Source organism: Lacerta agilis, chromosome 14, assembly GCF_009819535.1.
Source record: "Lacerta agilis isolate rLacAgi1 chromosome 14, rLacAgi1.pri, whole genome shotgun sequence".
In the NCBI taxonomy this organism is placed as follows: Eukaryota; Metazoa; Chordata; class Lepidosauria; order Squamata; family Lacertidae; genus Lacerta; species Lacerta agilis.
This window is the reverse complement of record NC_046325.1, coordinates 41,711,213-41,739,151: the sequence shown is the minus strand read 5'-3', so window position 1 is coordinate 41,739,151 and position 27,939 is coordinate 41,711,213. Positions and strand designations below refer to the sequence as shown.

At 42.2% G+C, this 27,939-nt stretch overlaps 2 protein-coding genes across 7 annotated transcripts in view; both read left to right on the top strand.

Moving 5' to 3' along the window:
• POLR1A (RNA polymerase I subunit A) overlaps nucleotides 1-3,506 on the top strand; it is a 32,561-nt gene extending 29,055 nt beyond the window's left edge. The window contains exons 31-34 of the mRNA XM_033169137.1: nucleotides 242-442; nucleotides 1,272-1,389; nucleotides 1,681-1,845; nucleotides 3,195-3,506. Of these exons, the coding sequence (XP_033025028.1) occupies nucleotides 242-442; nucleotides 1,272-1,389; nucleotides 1,681-1,845; nucleotides 3,195-3,295 (585 nt within the window). The 3' untranslated portion in view covers nucleotides 3,296-3,506. The remainder of the gene's footprint in view (nucleotides 1-241; nucleotides 443-1,271; nucleotides 1,390-1,680; nucleotides 1,846-3,194) is intronic.
• A 2,530-nt stretch (nucleotides 3,507-6,036) lies between these two features.
• STRADA (STE20 related adaptor alpha) lies at nucleotides 6,037-27,418 on the top strand. Of its 6 annotated transcripts, none has more exons than XM_033169145.1 (13): nucleotides 6,037-6,080; nucleotides 7,406-7,469; nucleotides 10,594-10,651; nucleotides 11,855-11,883; nucleotides 15,128-15,230; nucleotides 17,186-17,307; nucleotides 19,999-20,107; nucleotides 20,996-21,119; nucleotides 22,038-22,209; nucleotides 23,114-23,218; nucleotides 23,366-23,607; nucleotides 24,328-24,370; nucleotides 25,996-27,418. In XM_033169145.1, the coding sequence occupies exons 2-13, from the start codon at nucleotides 7,458-7,460 to the stop codon at nucleotides 26,146-26,148; spliced, it is 1,272 nt and encodes a 423-aa protein (XP_033025036.1). In that variant the 5' UTR covers nucleotides 6,037-6,080; nucleotides 7,406-7,457; the 3' UTR covers nucleotides 26,149-27,418. The 6 variants fall into 6 exon arrangements, with proteins under 6 accessions (XP_033025036.1, XP_033025034.1, XP_033025039.1 ...); XM_033169143.1 differs by having other exon boundaries at nucleotides 6,038-6,080; nucleotides 7,406-7,493; XM_033169148.1 differs by having other exon boundaries at nucleotides 6,038-6,080; nucleotides 7,406-7,493; nucleotides 23,366-23,461; nucleotides 25,996-26,154.
• The last annotated feature ends 521 nt before the right edge of the window (nucleotides 27,419-27,939 follow it).

The window sequence follows — 27,939 nt, the reverse complement described above, 5'->3', positions numbered from 1 at the left end:
ACCGCCTACTTTTGTCACGATTCCAAAAGCAGGTGAATCTCCAGACCTTTTTGCTCTGAGCTGTTTCAAGGGTGGAAGCCTAAAGGACAGTGGGTCCCAAAGCTCACCTCACCGACTGCTGTAGCTCATCGGGAGGTTTGTTTTTAAATCACTGTATTAAGAAGTGGGTGTTAGGTTTGCTCTTCTCAGTGGATTGAAAAGGCTGCCTTTTAACACAGGATTATATTGTGCCCCCTTCTAGGTCTCACTGAAACTTCCTTTAACGAAGCAGTACTTTGACCTTGCCTCACTTGTGTCATCTCTGGCAAACAACACTGTTGTCCAGGAGACAAAAGGGATCACACGGTGTCTCTTAAACGAAACCAGCAATAAAAAAGGAGAGATGGTGCTCACTTTACAGACTGAAGGGATAAACCTCCCTGAGCTTTTCCGATATGCTGACGTATGTAACGAGGAGCTCTTCTGTGGTTCCTGTAGGGTGTTAAAGAAGGAAAGCAATGGGGGAGCCTATCATTAGAATGGCCTGATATTTTTTTTAAGCTCACCTTGCAGCATTTCCCTGGTGGCTTGAGAAGCTTGTGCAGATCTCAGTGACACCAAAGTGAAGCTGATAATTGTGCCGCTGATTTCAATGAGAAGTCCCAACTTTTGCTTTTGAGTAGAGCATTGCGATTTTGCCATTGTCAAAATAAAACTGATTCGGGCCTATTGCCTCAGTAGCTGTGAGTAGATTTGCGGAAACATTTCCTTTTGTGTTTGGGCAAAGTGCCCTGGAAATTGAGGTTTCATTTCTAATGCCTGATTTTTGCAAAAGCTACTGTCAAAGGATAGTAAGAAGCCATGGAAATTCAGGGGAGAGTGGCTTACACTAGTGGAGAGGGGAACAGCACTGTCCATCAGGAGTTCAACCAGTATGCGTTAACATACATTTCCTGATTCTCGCTGTGAAGAACTTGTGTTTTAAGAAAAATTAGAGCAAACTGCTTGTAAAGGTTTCTGGAATGGAATATGCAAATGATAATTGCAGCAAGTAGGTGTGGTCATGATCAGTCATGCAGTCTGCATCATGCACACCTCTGCCCTAAGTAACTGAGTCACACGCAGTCTCTGTGTGGTTTTTAAGGGGCATGTTTAGAAGGAATCCCCCCCACCCCCTGATCTGTTCAGCTGCTGCATTTTTATTTGCTTGCCAAGCTACATACACATTTCTTGATTAGCTTGTTCAAAAAGTAGCTCACCTGTCAACTGTTTTTCCTCCTCCTCTCTTTTAGATTTTTGATGTGAACCGGCTTTATTGCAATGATATTCATGCGATGGCCAATACCTATGGCATTGAGGCTGCCTTGAAGGTCCTTGAGAAAGAGATTAAAGATGTGTTTGCTGCATATGGTAAGGCGGTTTTAGATTGTCAGTTGACCCTAGCTGAAGATGCAAAACATGGCCTGCCCAGTCAAGCTTTGGGCAGGAAAAAAACTCCATTCTGCTTGTACTGGCTGTATTTTCCATTCTCTCATTAACAACATGCTCTTACAGGGCAAAGAGATTATGAGGCTTCATTAAAGAATTATCAGCATGACTTAAAGGAAGACATTGGAGGACAGGCTCCATTGAAGTCCCCCTTTCACCTCCCTCTTAACTTTTTAAAGAGGCAACGCTCTAATGTTCCTCCTTTTTTGACAGGGATTGTGGTTGATCCTCGGCATCTCTCTCTGGTGTCGGACTACATGTGCTTTGAAGGTGTTTACAAGCCACTCAATCGGTTTGGGATACAGTCCAATTCATCCCCCTTGCAGCAAATGACATTTGAGACGAGCTACAAGTTTCTGAAGGAAGCCACAATGCAGGGTAAAAAATCAGGGCAAGCAGCGCTATTTCAATGCCGTATCCAAACCAGATTGCCTGATGGGCCCAGATAATCTCCTCCATCCAATCTGCTCCATCCGATGCTACACGACTACTACCCTCTCTGCCACCTTTGCCCCAAATAGAATAGTTGCTTTCTGCCTAATTAGAAGCAATGGGGGATATGTGGCCTTCCAGGTGTTAGACTACAATATCGGTCATTCATGACCCTTGGCCATGTTGCCTAGTGCAGATGTAAAGTGGAGTCCAGCAGCACTGGAGGGTCAGAGGTTCTCTGCTATAGGCAGTTCTGTTACCCTAGAGAAAAAGTATGTATGCAGGCATAGATGATGTGCAAGATGAGTCCCTCAAATTATGAGTCTGTTTACCTTTTACCCCAAGTCCAGCTACTCAGTGGTCATATCTGGTGCTTGCCTCCATCAACACTGACTTTGGCAAAAAGTGACTAATTGATCTTGAAATAATAAGGATTTACCTGTCTTTCTCATGAATTTCGGGGTGGGGGTCAGGGAGCAAATTTGTTTTGGTTCTTGGTTCATTTCCACATTTTATTTCGAAAGCAATTGTCCCTCAGGTGATCACAATTTCTACTGAACACTAGCTGTCTAAATTCGCATTGCTGGTGATAATCACATTTGTGATTTAGCATGAATGAGAATTCTGGGGGACAGTCTTACCACTCAACAGAAACAGGTGTCAAAGCCGGACTTCTTATTTAAAGACAATTCCATTCAGGCAGTGTGCTTGTTTCTATAGGTCCTCCAAGAGCTGGTTTGCACAACATGGTAACCCAAACTATGGCTTAGCAAAGCCACGTGAACATGCAGACACCTGGAAATGAAGCTTTGTCATCAAAATTAGGACTCATAGTTAAGCTCTCTCCTAACTAGCCATTAGTTGGCACAGTAGTGAAAAAAGACTGGGAAGGGGCAAATTTGCTATCAAAGGCTCATTGGTCCCTGCAATATCTGCAGTGTGAAATGGCCTTTGTTGTCTCCAGATCTAGTCAAATGATATAAGAGAATCTCAGAAAAATTCCTTTTGGAGACCAGAATGGTTATGGCCTCCTGTGTCATCTTTAAGATACAGAATTTTTTTTAAAAAAAGTAATAGCATCTTCTAATACTGTTTAAGCTTCCACTTAATTGATTTGATAAAAAATGGATCAGTTAAAAGATTATCCTCAGTTCACATCCAACAGCAAGCGGCTATGCTACTCCCTTTGCGTGCGCGCACACTCACACAAAGCAAGTCAAGCAAATTATCTTTCTTATGTCAGACTTCCAAGTCCCAAAATATAAATGATCTGGTTTTGATTTCTTTTTTTCTAGGCTCCCATGATGAACTGCAGTCTCCTTCTGCTTGCCTCGTGGTAGGAAAAGTTGTCAAAGGAGGAACGGGCTTGTTTGATCTGAAACAGCCTCTAAAATAGTGTGCCTGCTTTTGCTTAAAGACTATTAAAGGTGGTTTTTTTCCCCCTAGAAAGAAACATGCTGCTATTTTTCTTTGTTTGATTTTGGTTTTTTTCAGCTGCCATTGAATGTAAATACTACTGTTGACCTTATTGATTTGATAACTACTTGTGCCTTCGGATCTTCAGGAATTATATTTAATAATAATAAAGGTCTTGTGCTATTCCCTCAGTTTGTGTTTTTATTTACCTGTGGGTTCATTAATCAGAGTAGACAATATGTTTTGGCAAAATAAAATAAAAAATTCTTTCCAGTAGCACCTTAGAGACCAACTAAGTTTGTTCTTGGTATGAGCTTTCGTGTGCATGCACACTTCTTCAGATACACTGAAATGGAAGTCACCAGACCCTTAAATATAGTGAGGGAGTGGGGAGGGGTATTACTCAGAAGGGTGGTGGGAATGGATGATCAGATGATAGGTGTGGAAATTAGTCTTGCAGGGAAAGGCAAGGGGTGAGATGGCTAAAGATAGCTTTGTCATGTATAATGAGATAAGAATCCAATGTCTTTGTTCAGACCAGGTTTCTCCATGGTTTTAAGTTTGGTGATTAGTTGCAATTCAGCCACTTCTCTTTCCAGTCTATTTCTGAAATTTCTTTGTGTTAAGACAGCTACTTTGAGATCTTTTATAGTAATACCCCTCCCCACTCCCTCACTATATTTAAGGGTCTGGTGACTTCCGTTTCAGTGTATCTGAAGAAGTGTGCATGCACATGAAAGATCATACCAAGAACAAACTTAGTTGGTCTCTAAGGTGCTACTGGAAAGAATTTTTTATTTTATTTTGTTTTGACTATGGCAGACCAACACGGCTACCCACCTGTAACTGGAAATATGTTTTGGGTTTGAGATGAGTTACCAGACAGTCTGGCATGAAAGCTCCATGATGCTTTTCCAGAAGTGAAGGCTCCCTGTGTGTTTATGGTCCCAAGCCCATGGTCCCAAACTTTGCATGCCTGTTTCTGGTTGCCAATGAAGTAGCTTTCTCTGCAGTTTTTTAGTTCATTTTTTGGCACCTTGGCTTAAATCCCCATTTTTAATTCACCACCAAGGAAGAAGTGAAGATCTACATTAGGAACAATGGGAGAATAAAGATCTACATCAGGATCTGCTGCCCCTGTTGCTCAGTTGGTTGAGCTCAAGACTCCTAATCTCAGGTTTGTAGGCTCGAGCCCCAAACTGAGCAAAGGACTCCTGCATTGCAGGAGGTTGGACTAGATGACCCTTGTGATCTCTTCCAGCTCTATGATCCTGCTGCCCAAGGCAGTCGCCTCACCTTACCTCATGAATGGGCCAGCCCAGCCCTGAAAAGGCAGCCCCTTTTTAATTTGTATCTTACTTTCTGCAAAAAATTGGCTAAATGCTGATATGCAGGTCAATGGAGCACATGCAGCCAAGCATTTCATTAGGACTGGAAGAAAGTTTAAACCACACTGCAGCCTGCCTGGTGTATCTCCTCCAACCTACAACATGAGGTGCTATTGGAACGTAGTTTGCATTGGTAGGGCAATTTTCTTATATATAATTTTTTTTTCTCTTGTATGTAAAATTTGGTATGCTTATATTTGGGACTTAGCCTTGATGGAAAAGCTTACCAGAAAAGGCACAATGAAGAAGACAATGTAAGAATTGTACCAAATCTTTGACAAAACGTGCTTCATTTGCGACGAGGAAAGAAAATGCTTATAAAGCACCCCAAGACACATGAAACCTGCGGAACGACAATGTTTTAAAATGGGCATCTATTGAAATTATTATTATTATTATTATTATTAATACAACTGGATGCAGCTGTGGTTGCTATGCTGTGGGGCAGGAGCTGCCAATTGACTGCATGTTTGTTCCTACAGTCAAAATTTATTTATATCGATTTTATCTGTAAACTGCTTTGAATCTCTGTCAGGGGAAAAGGTGGGCGGTAGTAGTAGTAGTAGTAGTAATAATACCAGAAAGAACATGAACTATATAACCCTGTATCTGAAGAAGTGTGCATGCACAAGAAAGCTCATACCAAGAACAAACTTGGTTGGTCTTTAAGGTGCTACTGGAAGGAATTTATTTTATTTTATTTTGTTTTGACTATGGCAGACCAACACGGCAACCTACCTGTATATATAACCCTGTGTTCTTTGCCACTGCATATCCTACAGCCCAATTGCAACCGCCACACTATTAATAATAATAACAAAAATCATTTATTGCATTTATATACCATCTCTATCTTACAAGGAGCTCGAGGCAGTACATGATTATCCTCTCAACAACAACAACAACCCTGTGAGGTAGGTAAGGCCATGTGAGGTAGGTAGGTAAGGTTCACTGGCCCAAAGTCATGGCTTCGTGGAGATTCGAACCCTTGTCTCCAAGAGCCAAGGATTCCTCTGTTGACCCCGGGCAGTCGCCACTTCCGCCCGGCTGCAGAAAGGGCAAAGCCAAAAAAAAAAGATGGTGGTGGGGAAGGTCTGAAAGGAACCCGGAAGTCGCATCTTATTAGCAGAGCATTGCCACTCTACCATTTCCAACCCTTTCTCTATGGACACCGCAGGCGCAGGGTTTTTCCCCGCCCCCTCCCTCCTTCCCCCAGCTTCAAAGTGGCAGCGGGTACCTTGCGGAGAAGGCGCTGCGACGTGAGGTGCGTAGCGCTGCGCCAGTGACGTCGCTGGCCCCGCCTCCCCCTCACACACACACCGGACACCGTCTCTATCTCTCTGGGCCGCTGAGGGAAACCAGCCGAGAGGTGTTGAGGTGAGTGAGGAGCGTCCCTCAGGGGGCTGAGTGAGGGCCGAGGAGAAGGAGGAGGCCGCGCGTGCCGCCCCCAGCCCGCTCTCAACGGTTCATTTTCAAACGCGTTCCCTCCCTGCTCCGTACCGACCCCCGTCAGGGAGACCCTTGAGGAGAAAAAAGGGTCTCGTCTTTGCGTGCGCGCGCAGCAGGGCCGGCCCACCCATGAGGCCAGGTGAGGCGACCGCTTCAGGCGTCAGGGTCCTCAGGGGCGGCAGCTCCCGGCGTCCATCTTTTCTTTCTCTCCGTCCCCCAGTTTCCTTGGCTCACTCTTGTCTTCCCTTGGCGGGGAAGAGGGGGGCGCCCCGTTTGGGGGGTTCGCCTCGGGCACCCAAAAGTATTGGGCAGGCCCTGTGTCTGTACGAGGGAAAAAACTAGGGAATAAAATGCTATAGTACACATAAGCTATGCGGGGTGGGAAGGAACCCATAGCTTTCACCCCAATAACAGAGAAGCAACAGCAGCCATGGCAAGCAGCCTCAGGAGCGGAGTAGGTTCTGAAAAGAAAAGGAGACAGTTGGGGGTTGCCAGCCTTTTTTTCTTTTCTTTTTTGCTCCTGCAGAGCTCCTGTGCTTTAGATAGTTGCATGGCAGAGCTTGCCCCAGTTGCAGCCTCGTTCTGGGTATTCCTTCGCCAGCTCTATCGTGGTTATCGTGCTTGCCAATAGTGCAGGATCCTTACCTGGAACAAATAAGATGAACAAGATGCATTTGAATTTGGGGAGAGGGGCGTGCAAGACATTTGCAACGTTTGTGCATTAGAAAGTCTTTATCCCCCCCCCCCTTCCCTTGCATACCTACGTAAGGTGCTTTGTTTCTGCATCTCCAGTTGTAGGGGCGTCATAGAAAGTACTGTTTGGCATTTCAGACTGGAGTCCTAAGATGGCATACCCATAGAAATACTGAGAAGGCTAGTATTAGCAGAACACTCTTCCTGTATCTGTTTTGTTTGTGCACGTGCCCTCTCTGCATAGTTCCTATCACCAGCATTCACATTGTGCTCTTTAAGTAATTAAATTTGGCTGATGTGATTTTGATTACTGCATGACAACCCTGTGAGCTTTGTGACTGCAGAGGCATTTGTGTCTGGTGCTCCTGGATCTAAGCCCAGTACTTAAGCCATTGCACAGTTCCCACCACCTTTTGGAGCACCTGCTTATTTGGTTCATTCCATACTAAGAGTTTTCCTTTACCAAACAAAAGTCCTATTGGTTAGAATTAAGGTAGAAAGAGCCCATTTGTTTTACAGCCTTTTGAATCACTTTCTGCCTTTTTTGTTGTTATTATCAGGTCTATTTTAACATTTCATGCCTTTGGAGTAGCATTACCAAGTCTGGATTCCATGTCTTTCCTTGTAAGTAAACCCGAACGAATTAGGGTGAGTGTCAAACACTTTCACGATTTAATTAGCATTTCTCTGCACGTCCTTTCAATGTATAGGGCTTGCTTTATGAGTCAGATCTGTGTTGACTTGGGACTCAGCTATACAGCTGCAAATAAAATGTTTTAAGTGTGTTGTAAAGTGAAATATACGTATGTGACATTAGATGGCGATGTTGAGCTATGGCAAATCCCATATATTTTTCAAAACGTTTTTTAAAAAAGCATTTTCACAACGTTTTAAATATCTATCTAGATTCCACCCTGCTCATGTTTTCTTTTCAGAAAGCATCTCATCCTGTGAGGGTGATGCCAGAAGTTAGGAACAGCACACATTGATTGCAATCCTAAGTGTACTTTCTAGGAAAGAAATAATGCTCTTGAGGAAAGATACAGTTAGTTTCAAGTTCACTCGGTTCAGAATTATGATTTGGGTGTGAAGCAGTTCTTTTTAGGTGGACCATTTTTGACAAAGCTGGCCACTGCTATCTTAAAGAAGATCCATAGCAGCAAGCACAGTGTCATGCAGTTGAAGCAGCTACACTTTTTATTTTAATTATCTGCTCATAAGATTGAGTGGGAATTGGCCAGTTGGGAAGAAGGACTGGACCAGAACTTCTGTTCACAAACGTCCTTTGTTGGTGGTTTGGCAAATGGTCAAGCTTTTGATTACATATACCTTTCAAACGGGATGCGGGTGGCACTGTGGGTTAAAGCTGATCAGAAGGTTGGCATTTTGAATCCCCACAACGGGGTGAGCTCCCGTTGTTCGGTCCCTGCTCCTGCCAACCTAGCAATTTGAAAGCACGTCAAAGTGCAAGTAGATAAATAGCTACCGCTCTGGCAGGAAGGTAAACTGTGTTTCTGTGGGCTGTTCTGGTTCACTAGAAGCGGCTTAGTCATGCTGGCCACATGACCCAGAAGCTGTACACCGGCTCCCTCAGCCAGTAAAGCGAGATGAGTGCCGCAACCCCAGAGTCATCCGTGACTGGACCTAATGGTCAGGGGTCCCTTTACCTTTACCTTTAAAACAAATATTGCAGCGATATTTCTAATTTATATGTAACTTTCAATTTGAAAAATGCTTTACAATCTTCCTTTTGTCTGCTGCTACAGCAACACGGTGCAATAGTTCACTTCCTATTTTACAGATGAGGAGCTGAGGAGATTTGAGCAAACTCTCAGTGCATGGCAAAGTTAATACCAGTATTTGAAGCTGAGTTTTCCAGAACTAAGTGCAGCTCTTTCTTCATACAGGGAAAATTATATAGGCCAGTAGGGCAATGTGTGTTACAGCAATTTTAAATCTCGGTAGTGTGGAAGTTGAAGCAGGGTAAATGTTTTGCAGTGGTTCAAATAATGTTTTGCAGTGCAGGGTTTTCTATTCAGTGATGTGGGTTTTCTAGAAAGTTTTGGATTGGAAAAATTTTTATTGCTCTAAATTGACTCAGTGCTGATTTAAAATGTTTGTTTAACTTATTTTTTTTCTTTGCTAAATGTGTGTCATCTTAATTTTTACATGCTATATAAATATATGAAAATTGTTTTTTCTCAAAAGTAGCTGTGAAATATTTGACTTGAGGAACAATTCAACAACATACACTTAGCATGGGTTAAATGTTATATTTGAACAAATCCAGACATTTACTTGACATTAGTTTTGTTGGAGCACTTATAGGTATTTTAAGACATGGCAACTCAATAGCATACACTTAACCTTACGTTATTTCAATTTGGGGGGGATTAAAGCACTGAAAGGGACCCAGGTGGCGCTGTGGGTTAAACCACAGAGTCTAGGGCTTGCTGATCAGAAGGTCGGCGGTTCGAATCCCTGCCACAGGGTGAGCTCCTGTTGCTCGGTCCCAGCTCCTGCCCACCTAGCAGTTCGAAAGCACGTCAAAGTGCAAGTGGATAAATAGGGACCACTCCAGCGGGAAGGTAAACGGCGTTTCCGTGTGCTGCTCTGGCTCACCAGAAGCAGCTTTGTCATGCTGGCCACATGACCCGGAAGCTGTCTGCGGACAAACGCTGGCTCCCTTGGCCTATAGAGCGAGATGAGCGCCGCAACCCCAGAGTCGGACACGACTGGACCTGATGGTCAGGGGTACCTTTACCTTTACCTTTTAAAGCACTGAAAACTGTAAACATATTAATTTTACCTCGCCTGAAGAGTTGTACACATATATATGTATGTGCTTCTTAGAGATAGTCACTTGAGGAAAGTTAATTACAAGTTTGATTTTAGATTGGACTAGAATTTTAATAATCCCAGTTTCCCAATTTAACTTGTGTTGTGCTCATTCATTATGTTACCAATTAATCTTATGAAACAATGCATTTCTAACAGTGAAAAAACTTCACATTACACATTCTTTTATAGGCATGGGGATTTTTGTATTTTTAGTAAGATTGTTCCAAGTTGCCACAAAATGATTTTGCTGATTCAGTTAAACTTAGTCATGACTTAGCCTTATTGAAACCAGTGGAACAAGTTAGACACAACTAAGGACCAAAATAGATGCAACGGGGCCAGCCAGGCTTGTTCACATATTTCTATCACATACAGACTTTTAACATCAAGAGAAAAATGTGGGTGAGGGGAATGAATACTTTGCCACTTCATCTCCCTTGCTTCAGGTGCTTTTCTTTCTATCTTGGCTTTCCATATTGAAGCTAGGGTGGGAGAAAAGTGTCTGAAATTAGGTAAGGTGGGGAGAGTGCAGGATGTTGTTACTAAGGAAAGATTTTTGCAAATTGCAAACCACGAATGAGCAGTGAGAAATCATTCTCCCCTTTCACATAGCAATTCCCTCCTCTGATCCTGATTTGAGGCAAACCATGTTTTACTGTGTGTCTGAAATGGCACACTAGAGCTTCTGCTTACACTGCATACCATAGCGTGCTGGTTCAGATAAAACAGCAGGCTGCCTGGGGGATTGCATGGGAGCCTTAGGTGTAATATCAAGGCATTATGTCTGAACAATCTCTTTGTTGCTACATTTTACGTCAAGGAGTCAGAGGTTTTTTTCTTTGGTTAAGTACAATTAAAATAAATGGTGCCACATTAAGTTATGCCTTTGTGGGATTTATTTTTCTAGCGGTGGATGTCCGAGAAGTTCATTTTTGAGGGCTTGAGGGAGTTGGAACTGTTTGGAGGTAAGTGCTTTAGATGATAATTATTTCCTTAGCTGTGCTCCATGTTTCTCAGTGCTGTGAAAGTAAGTTAAATACTTGGCAGCACAAAGACAGCACATCTGTAGGTGTAGTTTCAGTTCTGATCCTGGAGGAACCTCACAAAGACAAATGGGGTTGGGGAAGATGTTGTTCTTGGCTTACTTTCATGTGACCCACAGAGACAAGGTTGTACAGAGAGAGAGAGCTATATAATCCTAACCGTGATAGGAATGCTGCTCAGTTGGCTTTGGCTCGCAATTGGGTTTTCCCATGGGGCAAAGACACTTAATAGGAGAAAGGTTCTCTGCTCCTAGTTTACAAAATCTGTCCACTGTTTCATGAGTTGCAGCACCCACTAGGAGCTTCTCCAATGTGGATTGTGCTCTTACCATTTATTTTGACTGGATTTCAATGAGAGACATTTCCAGTGATTCTAATACATTGGTTTGAAACTGTACCAGTTCATAGGAACATGAAGATATTTCCACCACAAATTCTGCTTAAATACTCAAGCCTTAAGCGGCTATAATTAACCAGATATATCCCTCATTCCATTCTGCTGTAACAGAATTCTGGGTTAGAAAATAAAATGTAATTTTTGTGCCAATTCCAGTGTTCCAAGAGCATGAGATTGAGACCTCCAAAGCCAAACAAATACCCTTTCAGAATGAACGTGACAGATTGCTTGTTTGGAAAGCTAACATATCAAGTGAAAGGCTGGAGTAGAAGTCTTCTTCTTGGTTCAGAACTGGTTCCTGGTTCCAGTTTTTCAGTCCTCATATTTCCTTCTTGCTTGTCTGTGGTTGGGTTGTTGAGGCTCCAACTCACAATGTTGGAGCCTCAAAGCAAGGATCTCAAACTGTTTCTTTTCCCCCCTGTAATGGAGAATTGGACACTATACAAATGGCACTATGCCTCTTGAGGGAAGGGAAGTGTAGCTTGAAGTCTCTCTCAGTTCAAACTGTTTTGAGGGGAACAAAATAGCATAAATCAGATCCCCCAAACCAGCAAGGAATTTCTATTTTTGTCCAGTAGCAGTGGTCAGAATGACACCCGTGTAGGTTATGATGCCCTTTTGAGGTTATTTGAATATCTCTTGTAAATGAACTGATTCTGGTTTTGTTCTTAATGGGTATCTATTTAAGAAAAAAACAGTTGAATGAATGATTGATTTCTTTACTCCAGAGCAGCCTCCGGGTGACTCTCGGAGAAAAGTAAGTGACCTTTGTAGGCTGTGGTGCTGTGGCCTATTGCATGGAGATTTGTGGACATTATGACATTTTTTTTTCCATTTTGCCTTATTTATACATCTAATATTTTCAGCTCTACATTTGTGGGAACAAGGTTTCAACCTGGAAATAAGATTTTGGTGTGTGGCATGTGGATTTATTTTAACCTTAAATCCTGGATTTTAAATGGTAGTTCTCACTAGTAATGTAAAATTATATGGCTGTTCAGCCGATCTTTTATTTAAAAACAACAACAATAAAATGCCCGTTTAAAAAGAAAACCTGGAAGTGAGATAGTTTAACAGCTATTTAAAAATATACGAAACCACCCTTTTTCTCATCCTATGCTCAAATTCAAATTCAAGAGTTAATGGCCTGCCAAAATCAATTTGCACTGTCTTATCACAATTGTGGCCAGAGCTGGAAAAATCCCAGGGACCTGGCCAACTTGCTGACACCTAGGATTATTACTTTTCCACAAAAATGTGAATATGTGGAACATCTAGTAGTCCACAGCTACTGTCCTATCCTAGTTACCTGGACGAAAGCCCCACTGAGTAGACACGTATAGGATTACAGTGTAAAACTAATAATTGCCTGCGTGACTGCAACACACACACACCATTTATTGAACTGTTGTGAAGTCATGGAATGTTCATAAATATTCTAGCTCTTCAGGGTAAATACACCAGCATTTACAACCTTGCGACAACGTGCAGCTTCTGTGAGAGAAATGAAAGGCCATTTTCACTGGGGGAAATCATGCCGTGTAGGAACAAGAGGAGCCATTGAGTAGGAAGAGAAGTTGAGGCCTGTGAAAAGGGCATGGAAAGTTGGGAAGCTATGACACATGGAATTGGTAGCCAGAGCAGCTAATGAAATGGAGCAGAGTAGGCAGTGAGCTGAGAAACAAAATCATAGGTGGTACAGGTTTGAGGATAATAAGAGGAGTTGAAGCTAGGGTAAGGAAGAAGCTATGGTAAGGAAGGGCCAATGAGAAAAGGGGAGTGGGGGATGTATTTTACATGGTCTAGCAGTAGAAGATAGGTAGGTAGGTAGATACACACACACTGTTGACATGGAGAGAAGGAAAGAGAGCAGACAGGCAGGCTGAAAGCTGAGTGAGAATAAAGCAGAGAGAGATATTGGCTGAAGTAGGCAGGGTAGACTGGGGAGTGGCGAGGGGAAATGGTAGAATCTGAGCATATGAAGGCTAGCGGAGACATAGAACTAGAGAAAGTGAAGCTGGGAAAATCTCACATGGGAGTCTAGGGGTGGGGTGCCTGTGTTATATTGGTATGGAGAGAATGAACAAGATAGTATTTGGGGGGCTGTGGGCCAGGATGCTAAAGAAATTGATTGGGAGAGGAGACTGGAGTAGGTAGTCAAATCTTGAGTTGCTAATTTATACATAAAATTATTTTTCCAGCCTTGGTTCTGTTTTTTACAGTCACACTAGTAAAAGTACATCTCATTTTTTAAGACTCATTTTATTAAAATATAGGTCCAGCTAAACTTTCAAAAAGCCATCTGTTTAGAGGCTAGCGTATTTTATAAATTCAGAAGGAGAAGGGTTTTTTCTTTCCTGTTTTCTAAATTTTTGCCATTTACACCAAAAGAAGTCCTGTGTTGAAACCCTTGCGGGCAGCTGTATTTGTTTTTATCGCAGGGGCTTTTTGTGTGCTGTACTTCACAAGTAGCATTTTAATTTAAGCTTTTTTACTTGTTTATAAAATACCAAGTTCAGTAGAGTTCCTCTGCATGGATGGAACTTTTCAAACAGTTGCTGTTTCTGCGTGGAGATGTAGAAAATACCTTAAGAAGTTTTGGAAGAGGGGGAGGAAATGTTACAATAAACTGTACTGGGGGAGGGGATCTTGATGTGTAAAATAGCAGATTAGCTATTTTTTACAATACAAAACTTTAGAGCTGCTTTACTAACATAACTGCCTTCATCTTAAAAGAGTTTTAGGCTGCAGTCATAAGCATGCTTGCCTAAGAGTAAGCCCCATTGAATTCTGTAGGACTTCCTTCTGAGTAAACATAATTAAGGTTGCACTGTTAGACACACAGCTGCCATTATGCCAAAGTCTGACTTTTCCTGTTCGTTTTCATTTCCAGTACAGTGGTACCTCTGGTTATGTACTTAATTCGTTCTGGAGGTCCGTTCTTAACCTGAAACTGTTCTTAACCTGAAGCACCACTTTAGCTAATGGGACCTCCCGCTGCTGCTGCACCGCCAGAGCACGATTTCTGTTCTTATCCTGAAGCAAAGTTCTTAACCTGAAGCGTTATTTCTGGGTTAGCGGAATATGTAACCTGAAGTGTATGTAACCCGAGGTACCACTGTATCTGACTTTCTTTGCAGGTTCTCTATTTTTATTATTACAGACTTTTCCCCATTTATGAAGCACATTCACTGTGTATTGTGCTTTTCAGGCAATTGAAGGACAAATAAGGGAAGCGAATAAAAAACGAGGGTTTCTCAGTAAGATTGCAAAGGAAATACAATGACTGTGCACCTTTTGGAAGCTGTGGTAGGAACATATGAACCATTGATCCATCTAGCTTATTTGGAGCCATACACATTATTTGACTGACGGTGGCTCTCCACATTTCAGTCATAAGACTTTCCTAGCCCTGTTTTCATTTATTCTTTTAGTTAGAGGAGATAAGGATTGAACATGAGATATTCTGGTACCGCCTGTAGGGCGGAAAGTGGGGATGGGAAGCTTTGAAGTTGCATGCCACTTCTAAACCCAGATTTCAAATCTACATGTGGAAATGTTTGCATCTGAAAATTGTAAATTCGTTGGATTTTGATTTTTGTGTGTGCTGGTTTTGAGGAGGCAGGCCACAAGAGTGTTCTGGGAGGGAATTTGATTATACTAGGTAGGAAAGGAGACCATACATAATAAGCTGTGAGAGCAGTGACATTTTCTAACTCTGAGCATGATCCTATACATGCCCCCTCGAAAGTAAGTTTCATTGAGTTCATTGGGACATGTGATTAGGAGTGTATCCTAAGGTTACAAAAGGCTATAAACCGACCGTCAGTCAGAACACAATCATCCATACAAATTTTAAAATAAATGATATTTTGGAGAGAGAGATTCTCCAGCATACAAACCACATCCTTCCAATTTAAGTACTGTATATTCAAAACTCTCATACAGAAAAGCTAATTTTGTCCTGTTTGTCTCTTGCATCTTACTCTTTTCTTTTCCAGACCAATGAAGCAAGCTCAGAATCGATAGCATCCTCCCCAAAAAGGGACACCATGAACTGTTATTTGCCTGACAGCAATTGTTATGAGTTACTGACCATAATAGGTAATGTTTCGACTTTAGTATTGGGTGTTTCACTTTTCATAGTACTGAAGTTCTCCTCATTTCCTTGGTTGACTTTGTTTATGAGTTGAATAATGTTATCCTTTCTTGAGGTGCTGTTATTTTTAACAGCACTGATATTGGCTGCTGTTTTCTTTCTAGGCATATACTGTTAAGCCATAAAATGACGAAGAATTAAAAAAGAAACATCCTCTTGTAATGCAGTACTGAGACATTAGGGAAACTAGGACACCTCTTTGTGGGTGGGTGGGTATTGGGAAGAATGTGCCAGGCCATGAAGTCACCCATCATCATTGCCACCTCTCGCATTCCAGCTTCAGCGTTTTTGCTAAGTCTGAAGGAAGTTGTTTTGGCTCTTGGGCAATCAAAGGCTGCCCTCCCCATGCTATTTCAGGTGAAGCTGGGATTAGGAGTCAGTGTGTTCTGGGGTGAATACAAAATCTCAAAAATGCAGAATTGGACATCTATCGGGTCACTCTTGTGTGGGGTTAGTCCTAATCAGTTGCTTTTGTTCACCTTCCATACCCTTGCCGTTTGTGATGCAGTACAGCAAAGCCCAATGCTCTTTCCACCTGTGCCGCTTCCTAAATTCCCTCTAGTCACTTTGAATGGATAAGGTTTTATTATATCTGTCTTGCATTCCCTGCTTGTTGAGAAGAGCATGTTAAATTTTCAGGCAGGGGATATTGCAAACTATTTATTGTATTCAAGATCCATTTGTGAAACCTGTCCTGCTCTCGTAGACATTGATAATTGTCCCGACACCTCTTCCCTCTCCCCAAACCTGTCATGTCCTGAGATGGCAAATTCAAACTTTTTCTGAAGACTTGCTTTTTAAAAAAAATTCTGAGCTGATTTTCCAACCCACTGTTTTCCAAGGTGGTTGCTTCGCTTATCTTACTCCTTAATTTTATGCATCATACAGCTGCAGGAGTATAATAAATGGGATTAAGAAGTGTGACTACTTCTTAACATTCTGCAGTTATTAACCATGTGTATTACACAAACATTGTATCACCATGAATTTTGCTATGGGGAGTTTCATTGGTGAGGTGTGTGTGCATTTTGTCTTAATTTCAGAAAAAAATACATAGAAAAAGTAACTTGAGTCATAGCAATTTAAACAATTTTTTTTAAAAAAAAATGTGTATTTGTATTTATTTTATTACATTTATATCCTGCCTTTTTTCCATCATGAAACTCAAGGCAGTGCCCATCTATTTCCCGGGTGATCACTCATTCAATCACTGACTAGCCACCCGGAGTGGCTGGGGAAACGCAGCCAGATGGGTGGAGTATTATTATTGTTATTGTTATTTTATCTAGACCTACTAAGCTTCAGCAAGGAGATGGCCTCCTGAATATTCAGATCATACCTTGTGATGGGTAACATCCTTCATGATTGTTTTTTATCTAATGATAATTTTTCATGCAGTCTAAATCATAAAACAGTGAGCTAGAGCAGGACTAAGTTAGTCACACACACATAGAATCCATTAAAATCAGTGTGAAAAGTTTTCCAGGACTTAAGTCCCATTGATAAAAGAACATTGTGATAGAACGAATGATTATCATTGTTTCCAGACGTTTGTTTGAAAATTTGTGTTGTAGAAGTTTAGCATTTCCATTTTATTTAGCGGAGGGAAGTTATAACAAGCTGGTCATTTGCTTTGTTTTCTGCTAGCTGTTTCTTGGTTCGATTTATAATATTAACAAGGCACAAAAAGAAAATGAGTAAGCTGTATGTAAATGAATACCATAACATATTAACATAATGAAATAAGTAGGAAGAAAACTGAGAAATTCAGCTTTAGAACCAGCTTTAGAACCTGAATTCTACCATAATTTCAAAAATAGATAACTGCAAGCAGGAAAATGCTTCAGTTGAGATTTTGTGGAAAGTGTTATTGTGACAAAAATGCCTCTTATCTTTTCAGGCAAGGGCTTTGAGGAGCTAATGATAGTGAATCTTGCACGGTATAAACCAACAGGAGAGTTTGTCACTGTCCGGAGGATCAACTTAGAGGCCTGCACCAATGAGATGGTGGCATTTTTGCAGGTAGAGTTAGCAATCTTAGTTTGCTTTGTCCTTAGTTGGAGATGCTTACCTTGGTTCATTCTGAATTACTATGGCAAATGGCACTCCTTTGCTGACATTCCACTTTCTTAGGCCCCTGTGATTCTATATAGTGTTGTTTCCTCTGTTAGTGGCTGGGTTGTAGAACTGAACATAGAAAAACATAGAATCATGGAGCTGGAAGGGACCCCCAAGGGTCATCTTTCTAGTGCAACTCCCAGCAATGTAAGAAACTCAGCTAAAGCATCCATGACAGATGGCCATCCAACGTCTGCTTTGAAATATCCTAAGGAAGGAGAGTCTAGAACCTCCTGAGGGAGATCCATCTTCCATGTATTATAGAAAGTAGCCCGAGTTATTTGATACAGAGGGGGAAACCTACAGATATAGTCCAAAAGGCGCACAGGGAGTTCTGTATATATGGGAGAATTTTAAAAAGCAAGTGGTCCTCACTGACCTGTTACAAAAAGATATTGTCATCCGGAGGAACCCTTGTTGCCTAAACAAAACACTATAGTCCCATGCACCCTTACCTGGGAGTAAGGCCTACTGAACTCAGTGCGGCTTTCTTCTGAATAGACACTTAGTTATTTACTAGATGCAAGTCAGCAGCACCAGACGACCTCTGTCGGCTAGGCGCTGGAATGAATTTCACCCCATGCCTTGCAGAGCTGGACAGATGCTGCTGATGGGCCCTATGCCACTCTGATCCGCTAGGTGCTGGAGTGGATTGCACCCTGTACCTTGCTGAGTCAGGCCCAGGCTGTCCCCGGGACCAGCACTGGCGGCAGCAACAAGCAACTTTGGCATGCCCAGCCACTGCACTTACCTGACCTGGAGGTTCTGGATCACAGGCTCTGCTGGCCAAACAGGAATCTCAGTGATCACCCCCGCCCATTGGAAACAAACCAGGACTGTTCCAAGAAACCGCATGTGGCAAAAAGAGAGTGGTAGGCCACCCCCTTACCCTCTTGTGATGGCCATTTTTTTAATGCTTTATTTTCTTCACTTCTCATGTCCCTCTGTGTCCCCCTAGCCTCGTGCTGTGGCCCCCCATTTATGTGATTTTCACCTGTGGCCCCCTTGGAATATCCTGCCTAAGACCCCCGGTTGGGAAACACTGAGATAGACAACAAATTCCTGTCCTACTGAATTTACAAGAAAGGCATTTCCATAACATCCACTGAATTGCTCTTACAGTTGGAAGATTAGGAGTTTAAATGGCTTCTTTACCTGTATAGTGTAATCTTAGGCATGTCTGCTCAGACATAAGTCCCTGATAAGATAAAAATGACTTCATGATGTGGAGGGGAAGAGTTAGTAGAATGAATCATTAGGTCCGAAGCACCACAGAAAGACTCAATATTTTTGTTCATTTTATATCGTAGTTTATTGGTCTGCTTATAATGTAGTAGTGCGTTATGAATTGCACTGTATTCTCTGTCATCTGAAATGTCAAGTGGTCTTCAAGGGCAACTCCATGGATAGTATATTACAGTAATTAAACTTTGAGATTAACAGTGACCTATCTAACAAGTCGAGCATTTGCTAGTTGTAGCTGATAAGAAAAGCTTTCATGACAATCCAGGAGCAAAACTGGGTCTGGGATCCTGTTAATGCTGAGAACACATAGATAATCCATCATTGTCAACTATGACTTACATGGATTTATTTTCAGATTGTTCATAAGCACTGGTTTGTAATAGGATTTTATTACTTTTAAATGTTTAAAGGTGATAGCCGATGTAAGTCTTACCAACTGAAATCAAGGAGTTTGAAGTGCCTGTAAAATGTTATCTTTGAGCACTCAAGAGGCTGCAAGTCTGAATAAATTAGAAGAGGAAACTCTCCCCCCCCCCCCCAATTATTATCTGCCAGCAGCCTCATACCCAACGTACTTTTCCAAGAAACCAAAAATTTGAAAGTTTTGAAAGAAGTGGTTAGAATGAAGACGATTTTGAAAGGTTCAGTCCGCCATCTTGATTCAAAATGGTGTCCAATTGTATCCAAACATAGATGAAAACCCACTGTTTAATCTCAAGATCCATTATGAAAAATTGGGTTACAATATCTTAACAAGTGTCCAAATGCATAGTGAACAGTCAAGCAAGAAACTTCCATATATATATATATAGTGTGTGTGTGTGTGTGTGTGTGTATTTCTTTTCCTGTAAAAAGAGAGGGGGCCTTCATTTGAAGCTGGTATCTTTTGATTCACATCATATGTTTTGCTGAGCTGTACCCCAGATTTACAAAACACCTAGCCAGCAGAGCTAGTTATTTAAAAACAATCAAAGCTGTCAAGTGATTTACAAGATTAAACATTAAGAAAACTTGATTAGCTTGTTTCCAAATATTACCTGCTGTATAAATAGCTAAGCAAATAAAATTACTAGCAAAATGCTGTTTTATTGCTGACCCTTTGATTTGGTTTACTCCTGTTATAGTGCAATGGTGTTTTTATTAATTTATTTGTCTCAGAAATTCATGTGGATTAAATACCCAAATTCTGATTGTACCCTGAACTGGCAAAAGAAGCAATAAGCTATGATATAAGTTGTGAAGGGGTGTCAATTGGCCAGTTGTTTTTCTACTGGGGTATCCATACCTCTTGAAGTTTCCATTACTCATTTGTTAAAAAATAATTGTTGTCTTATCATTTTTTGCTTTCAGGGTGAGCTTCATGTCTCAAAGTTCTTTAGCCACCCAAATCTTGTGCCATATAAAGCAGCCTTTATAGCCGACAATGAACTGTGGGTTGTTACATCTTTCATGGCCTATGGTAAGTAAAACTTGAACCTTCCTCCACCATTAGACAGGATATAGGTTTAATGTGAGGACATATTCAGACACTCACAGTGATCCTATGCACTTATGGTACTGTAAATGAAACGAGGCAGCTTCATTTTTTTTCAGTATTTGCTCTGCATGTGCTCTTTCCAGGAAAGTTTTGTGTTAACCTCAGAGACAGAGTACAGTAGACCCTCAGGTTACGTTACTCTCGAGTAACGTAAACTTCAGGTTGCGAAAGCGGCAAACCCGGAAGTATTTTTCCAGGTTTCGCTGCATGCGCAGAAGCGCTCTATCACGCTGCGTGCATGCACAGAAGCGCCGCCTCTGTATATGGATTTTTCGGGGTGCGCACAGACCCCTGGAACGAATTAAATTCGTATCCAGAGGGTCCACTGTATTCTGTTAGGCTGTGGGTGGTGAAATTCCAAGTGAGGACATTCCCTCTCTGTCTCTCAATCATTTTGACGTAAGAATAACCCTCAGGAAGGGAAACTTGAAAGCCTTTTAAAAGCAAATTAAGGTTTCAAAGCATCATCTGTGATAAAAATTCCCTGATTGAGGAAAAAGAGAATTTTGTAATGATAGAATTTCGCTTTTTTACTTGTAACCAGCCTTTGGTTCAATCAAATTTTACCTTTCTCTCTGCTGATGTTGTCTCTACAAGGGAGGAAGTTTTGTTTGGGGTGGGGTGCTATTAGAGAAAATTGAACCAGAAATTATTTTAGTCTTCTCAAGTGTAGTTATACGTGCTTGATCTTATTCCCTCTGGCATCTGAAGGCAGGTCTGTGCATGTGTCCATCTTCTACAAATAATTTGAGGAGCAATTGTTAAAACAACTGACTTGAGTTTTTCTTGTGTTTTTTCTCCTTTTTGTAGGTTCTGCTAAAGATTTAATCTGTACACATTTTATGGATGGGATGAGTGAACTAGCTATGGCTTATATTCTCCAAGGTGTTTTGAAGGCCCTTGATTACATTCACCATATGGGATATGTTCACAGGTAAGCACTTTAAGCAATAGAAAGCAAAATTTAACTCTTCTGAAATGAGGCCTAGTATCTCAGCTTCCCACAAAGATTTAGGAAGTTGTAGTCATTTGACTGCAATTTCTTAAAAAAACCATAGTCCATTGGTAGAGAGCTGTAGTTTCCTGGGCTGCTTGTTTGGTAGGCATTACAGTCAAATGGAGCTGAAGCTGGTTTGATTTTGTGGTGTAGACAAACAACACAAGAAATGTTAAAATGTCATGGGAATGGAAACATGATTAGACAAAAAGAGAACTGAAGTTATCTTGCTCCTGCTTCTTGTCAGAGGGCACAATGCAAACTGCCACTGGGGTTTACTGTGTGTTTGCCCCATCGGCATGGAATCTATCATACAGAATCTGAGCTGAGCTGAGAGCCTAGCTCTCAATGTAGAAACAGCATGTATGCATGCAGACGTTCTATCCTTACTGCTTGCAAAGAAATGTCCCCGTGAAAATTAGTTGTCGTTTTGTCCCTCTAATTTTACCTTTTTGTTAGGGTTACTCTGTTAAATTGTGAAGCAGGTAGCCTCTCTCTCAAGTCTGGTACAGAGGTACAGTTTAGATTGCCATGTTTTCATTTGTTACTCCACATTAGAAGCATGGACTGGAACCTGAACAGCAAGTGTGCTCAGCTAGTCTTACTAGGTTTAGTAGGGAGGAGGAAGGTTTCAAGGCTTCTCCCTCTTGCTGAGAAATAAGCAGAGATGTTGAAGTCTTGCCTTGGCTCAGCAATCAAATGGTTTCAGCATATAGTATATAGTGTTACAGTATACACTTGCATATACTTGGATCCCAGGCTTTAGATTTCCTACATAGAAAATTGAGTAGGGTTGGATGGAGGGGCTGGGCGGGGGGTTTGTAGCTGCTTTCTCTCTATCCTCTTTGTATGCAGGAGTGTGAAGGCCAGTCATGTCCTGATTTCTGCAGATGGGAAGGTGTACCTCTCTGGCCTGCGCAGTAACCTAAGCATGATCAGTCATGGTCAGCGTCTCAAAGTAGTTCATGATTTCCCCAAGTATAGCATCAAGGTTCTGCCATGGCTAAGCCCAGAGGTCTTGCAGCAGGTATGTTAGATTCTTTCTTAGTCTCGTTTACTTAGCCCTCGAGTGTACAGGACCAACTCTTGCCAAATGTGTCTCATTGATAAAACGAATTGTTCTGTGTAATACCCCAACCATATATTCTAAGGTAGCTGTTCAGGTAACCTCCCACCTCACCGACTCCACTTTTCTAAAAGAAACACAGTTACACTGAGGGGCTTGAGCTTAAACCACAGATTAGGGGTGTCACCTCCTCCTCCTCTGTTGAGCAGCTCCTGGGGTCTTTTTGTGTAATGTGGAAGTAACACTGAAAGCACATATAAAATTGGTACAAGGGCCACAGCTCGGGGGTAGAGCATCTGCTTTGCATGCAGAAGATCCCAGGTTCAATCCCTGGCATCTCTAGGCATGGGTGTAGCCAGGGGGGGGCAGCTACCCCCCTAGATAATGTAAAACAATAGAAATACTTAGCTAACTGACCAGTCATGTCGGTTCTCCCCTCCCCCCAACAATAGTCCTCCCCCCCCACAAAAATACTGGCTACACCCAAAAAGAAAAAAAAATCCTGGCTACACCCATGTCTCCAGGGAGAAAACTTGGATCTGAAACCCTGGAGAGCTGCTGCCAGTCAGTGTAGACAGTACTGAGCTAGAAGGACCTAGTGATCTGACTCAGTATGAGTAGCAGTGATAGATTCTTTGTTTAATTACCGTATTTTTCCATCTATAAGATGCCCCGTATTTTTGGGGACTCGGATTTAAGGAAAAGGGGGGGAGATATATCCGTGTATAAGACGTTCCCTAATTTTTGGCATTATTTTTTAGGGGGGAAACCTAGTCTTATACACGGGAAAATACTGTAATTTCCGCCACAGTTTTAACAGCGCTCACAATGGATTAAGCACATTATTTTTATTTTATCCTTTTAGAATCTCCAAGGCTACGATGCAAAATCTGACATCTACAGTGTAGGAATAACAGCCTGTGAGCTGGCAAATGGCCATGTCCCTTTCAAGGATATGCCTGCAACTCAGGTAGGGAATTTTCTGCTCTACTTCAGCCTCCACCTATACTATTATCAGAGCCAGGAGACTAAAAGTATTGCGGCGCTAGCCGTGTTACTGTAGGGCGAGCTTTTCTAGTAAACCAAATGCACCTGCCTTTCCCCTCTTGTACTTCAGATGCTTTTGGAGAAGCTAAATGGCACTGTCCCTTGCCTGCTGGACACAACTACTATTCCTCCAGAGGAGCTGACCATGAAGCCATCACGCTCAGGGGTTAGCACTGGGCTTGGGGAAGGCATGGCAGCCAGCAGTGCCAGGGCCTCTAATGGCGAGGCAGCACCACATCCATACCACCGTACCTTCTCACCCTCCTTCCACCACTTTGTGGAGCAATGCCTACAAAGGAACCCGGACTTGAGGTATAGCAAAACCAAAGAAATCTGACTGACTGAGGAAGGTTTGAAAAAGCGCATCCCCTCTGGTGATGTGGGAGACCGATGTTATGCTTGGTATACATTGAAGCCTTTTTCCTAATAGTATGCTGGTGGGATGGTAGAAGAAGGAAGAACACCACTTGGTAGAATCCATGTTCTCTAACCTAGGTTCTGTCACCAGAACGTGGAAGGCCTGGAAACTCCCTGATTAGGGTGCACAGGGGATACACTTGATAATTGTAAAGTGTCTGGTGGGGATCAAACAGATCTGTACTCAGAAGGTGCAAAGCAATAACAAAGTATGTAAATGTCCTCTCTCTGCTTGTATGTATTCACCTGTTCCAAATGTGCAGATTTTTTTTTTGTGATCACAGTGTTGATACAGTCAGGATAGCTGTTGATGTAGTCATACATGTAGCCACAGCAAGAAGCTTCTTAGATGAACTACTAGCCTAAATTGATAGAGAGGTTGGTGGCTTTCAGGTGTTATCAATTGTATTCCCCACTGTTCCTTGATTAACCTGGATATGGACATTCTGAAGCTTTTTCTCGCTTGGAGCAGATAGGAAAACCACAAACAGTGGGCAAGTATTTCTTATAGTTCCACCATCCTGAAGCTATAAAATACAATATTTACTGCTCTCTCTCCATCCTTATTACTTCTTGTACTGATACGCCACCCCTTCTTGTTATTCTCTTGAACAGGCCAAGCGCAAGTACACTGCTCAACCATTCCTTTTTCAAACAGGTAAATGGCTTGGTTCCTCACCTTTGCACCAGTAATATTCTTCCTTTATTTTATCATGCTGTAGCAGAACGTAGGCCTCGAGAAACCGGGGAGGGGGGGGGGAGGGAGAGAGAGAGAGAACCCTGTTGCAATTGGAACTTTCTCCTGTGATAATGGGACTTTTCTAGGGTTTTGAAACTCGGAAGCTGCTTTTGGTTTTTATTACAACCCTGGGGTGAATGAGGGCGCTTTGATCTGGTGGTGGGCAAGAGGGATTGCAAGGAACACAAAGCACACCTTGCTACATATGTGCAGTGAGCCAAGGAGATTGTTCCTGCAACTCAGGATTTTTGGGGCTCTTTTCTCCCTTCCTCACTGGCTGTGAGGTTGGTGGGTTGGATTTTTTAATGAGTTTATTTTGTTGTATTGTGCTGAGCCTGTAGCTATACGAAATTTGATAATTTCCCCCATTTTTCTAATGCAGGGGTGGTTAACCTTCTTTGGCTACATTGGTCCGCCCTCAGTGATGTATGTGGCCACCCCACACTCACTTGCACGCATCTGTGTGGATCTGCTAGGGAGGGGTGTTTTACTGCTTTCTCCCCACTCACCATATGTTTAATCTGATGAATGAGGAGAGGGTGATTTGCATCCCCATCAGGCTTCTGGAAGGAGTGGGTGGGTTTAAACCCCCCTGCCTACCACAGCACCATTTTTATTTTTGCTGCCACTGCTAACATTTTGGGGAGTGGGGGCAGGGAGAAATTTGCTTGGCTCCAACCCAGACATTAGCCACCCCCTATACCAGGGGTCAGCAAACTTTTTCAGCAGGGGGCCGGTCCACTGTCTCTCAGACCTTGTGGGGGGCCGGACTATATTTTGAAAAAATATATATGAACGAATTCCTATGCCCCATAAATAACCCAGAGATGCATTTTAAATAAAAGGACACATTCTACTCATGTAAAAACACACCAATTCCCGGACTGTCCGTGGGCCGGACTTAGAAGGTGATTGGGCTGCATCCGGCCCTCGGGCCTTAGTTTGTGGACCTCTGCCCTATACTAATGACTTGTTGAAATTTTTTTGGATTACACTATGAAACCAGATTACTAGGAACTGCTGGGATTTTTTCCCCAGAGGTTGTTATTCAGAAATGCTGCAAAAGGTGGGAAATGTATGAATATGAGGGTATATTGGAAGAAATCAGAGCAGTTGTGTTTGGATAGAAAACCCAGTACAAAATTCAACCTGGCTTGGCTTTTCCACAAATGCCACTTCTCGTCCCCTAACAGAAGAGGGCCCTGGGTGATCTATCTAGTCCACTATCCTATTTCCAACAGTGGGCAGCCAAATGCCCCAGAGACACTTACAAACAGGGCATGAAGGCAACAGCCAAGCTCTATTTGTTCCCAGCAGCTATGAAACTAATGAAAGCCAGAATTCTATTTTATTATTTCAGTGGAGACCATAATAGTCAATGAAACTAAATTAACAGCGTGTGCAGAGAATGTCCAAATATTCAAAAGTGCAGTTGTATGACTGTATAATAAGACTGGTGTAAGTTACACTTAACCTCTTCACTGTGGCTTGGAGTTCTTAATTCTGCTCAATTTAGCATTTTCCCTTCTCCCCATGTCTTCCAGATCAAACGCCGTGCCTCTGAAGCGCTTCCTGAACTGCTGTATCCTGTCACACCTATCACCAGCTTTGAAGGCATGCAGGCACAAGATCCTAGTCTTATTTTTGGACTGGTTTCCCATCTGGAGCAGCTTGAGATGGATGACTGGGAGTTCTAGACCTCCAACAGAAGGAAGCATATAAAGTGTAGAAGTTCTTGAGAGAAAGCAAGCTTTCTTCAGGCATGGTTAACTTATGTAACACCACCTCCCTTTCTCACTGAGTTGTGATGTTATACTGCAGTTTACGTCTTCCATAGGAAGGTGATCTAGATGACACACTGGAGCAAGACCCAGGGAGTATAGACTGTGGGAGTGCAGTAAGGATGTGATGCTAGTGACTGCTAGCTCAGCTTTTGGTATGTTTGCATTTAAAATGATGGTCCATTGAACCAGTTTCCCCCTGCCGTATCTGTGCTGTTGCAAGAGCTCCAGGTTTAGGGAGGATGTTCGGGTGTTCCTTGCTGTAGTTTCCTAGTCAAGGGTTGCTTTTGAGGCAGCTGGGAATCAGCTTGGATGTTCATATATTACTTGCAAAGCATTCTTACCCAATAGAAAAATCAACAGCTTTGCAAGACAAAAGTGAAGGTAGCATTTGCAGCAGCTGCATCCCATGCTGAATGTATTCCCCCCCTCCACCCCACCCCCCACTGGATAATCAAAGTATGATGGAAATGGTAGACTTAACCCTATGGTGCTAATAGTCTCCAACAACAAACCAGAAAGGCCAGGACTCGTCACTTTCTAGCAAAGCCAGCATTTTCCCCTAGTGTTAAGTATTGCTGTAATGGCTCACCTCCATCTGTGGATCTGAGTGCTGTGCACTCCTGTTTTTTTTTTAAAGAAACACTTACCATCTCTTCCAGCAGAGTACATTTTAAGGACCTTTAGGGATGCTGGTCCTAGCTGTCTCTCCAACACAGGTTGAACATATTTTAAAAAAACTCCTCTGTATCTCTGCCAAAATTCTACCCTCTTTTTCTTAGGGGCATGGGTGTTCATTGTTCACTGTAGCTTTTCATTCAAAAAATGCTTTGCCACTCCACTTTTAGTTTCCACCTAGGACAAGTGCTGGTTGGTGACAAAACTTGCAGAACTTTGAACACTTTCCCCCTGTATGCCTGCCTACTACACACCTTGCTGTTCTGGTTTCCCCAAATGGTGTAGTGAAGTCTTTTCTTTCCATTTCTCTCCCACCCCCAGGGGAGCTGTTTTCTTCTTAATCATTTTCACTCAATCAAGCACTGAGCCAAACCTCTTGCTGCATCTGTCTGGTTGGAGCAGATGCAGGATTCTTACGTATGCCTGTGTGTCTTACACTGTACTTGAACCCCAATCCATGTTTGCTCTTCTAGTTTTGTTGCCAATTAAAATTTTATGCACTCTTAAATGGTAGAACTTTTGTGTAACATACCTGTCTTCCTATTTTTGTTCTGCAAAAAAGATTTATGCACCTGTAACAGCTTCTAGGGCTATATAATGGGTGTCAAGCCTAGCAGACTAAACCTAGGAATTCTAAAGCCTGGTCTTGCTAACTTAACCAGTGAACTTTTCCTTCTTGTTTCTGCTGAGACAAAGTTCAGTTATTGAAGCAGAATGGAGGTAAGATGGAAGGGGTGATTCACTAAAGCAATGGCCTTGCTTTTTATTATAATAAATAGGTCCTACAAAGTATAAACTAGCTTTTTAAAGATAATACATTTATTAGGACCAGCTAGAATATCATGAACTTAGGCTGGATGTTGTGCAATACAGGAGAAGCAGCCCAATATTGGAGGCTAAAACTCTCCAGACTACAAAAGCAGAACAATGGAGTACATTCTTCGCTAGCTATAAAATGATTTTAAAATCTGAAGGCTGCTGGGATAGAAACAATGCTGCCCCTCCCCCGGAATCGTGCCAGGAGCTGTG

Coding starts and splice junctions, on each gene's coding strand:
- STRADA (XM_033169143.1), top strand. CDS start 7,458: ATGTCTTTCCTTGTAAGTAAACCCGAACGAATTAGG. Junction 20,108..20,995: donor TACATCTTTCATGGCCTATG/GTAAGTAAAACT, acceptor TCCTTTTTGTAG/GTTCTGCTAAAGATTTAATC. Junction 24,371..25,995: donor ACCATTCCTTTTTCAAACAG/GTAAATGGCTTG, acceptor CATGTCTTCCAG/ATCAAACGCCGTGCCTCTGA.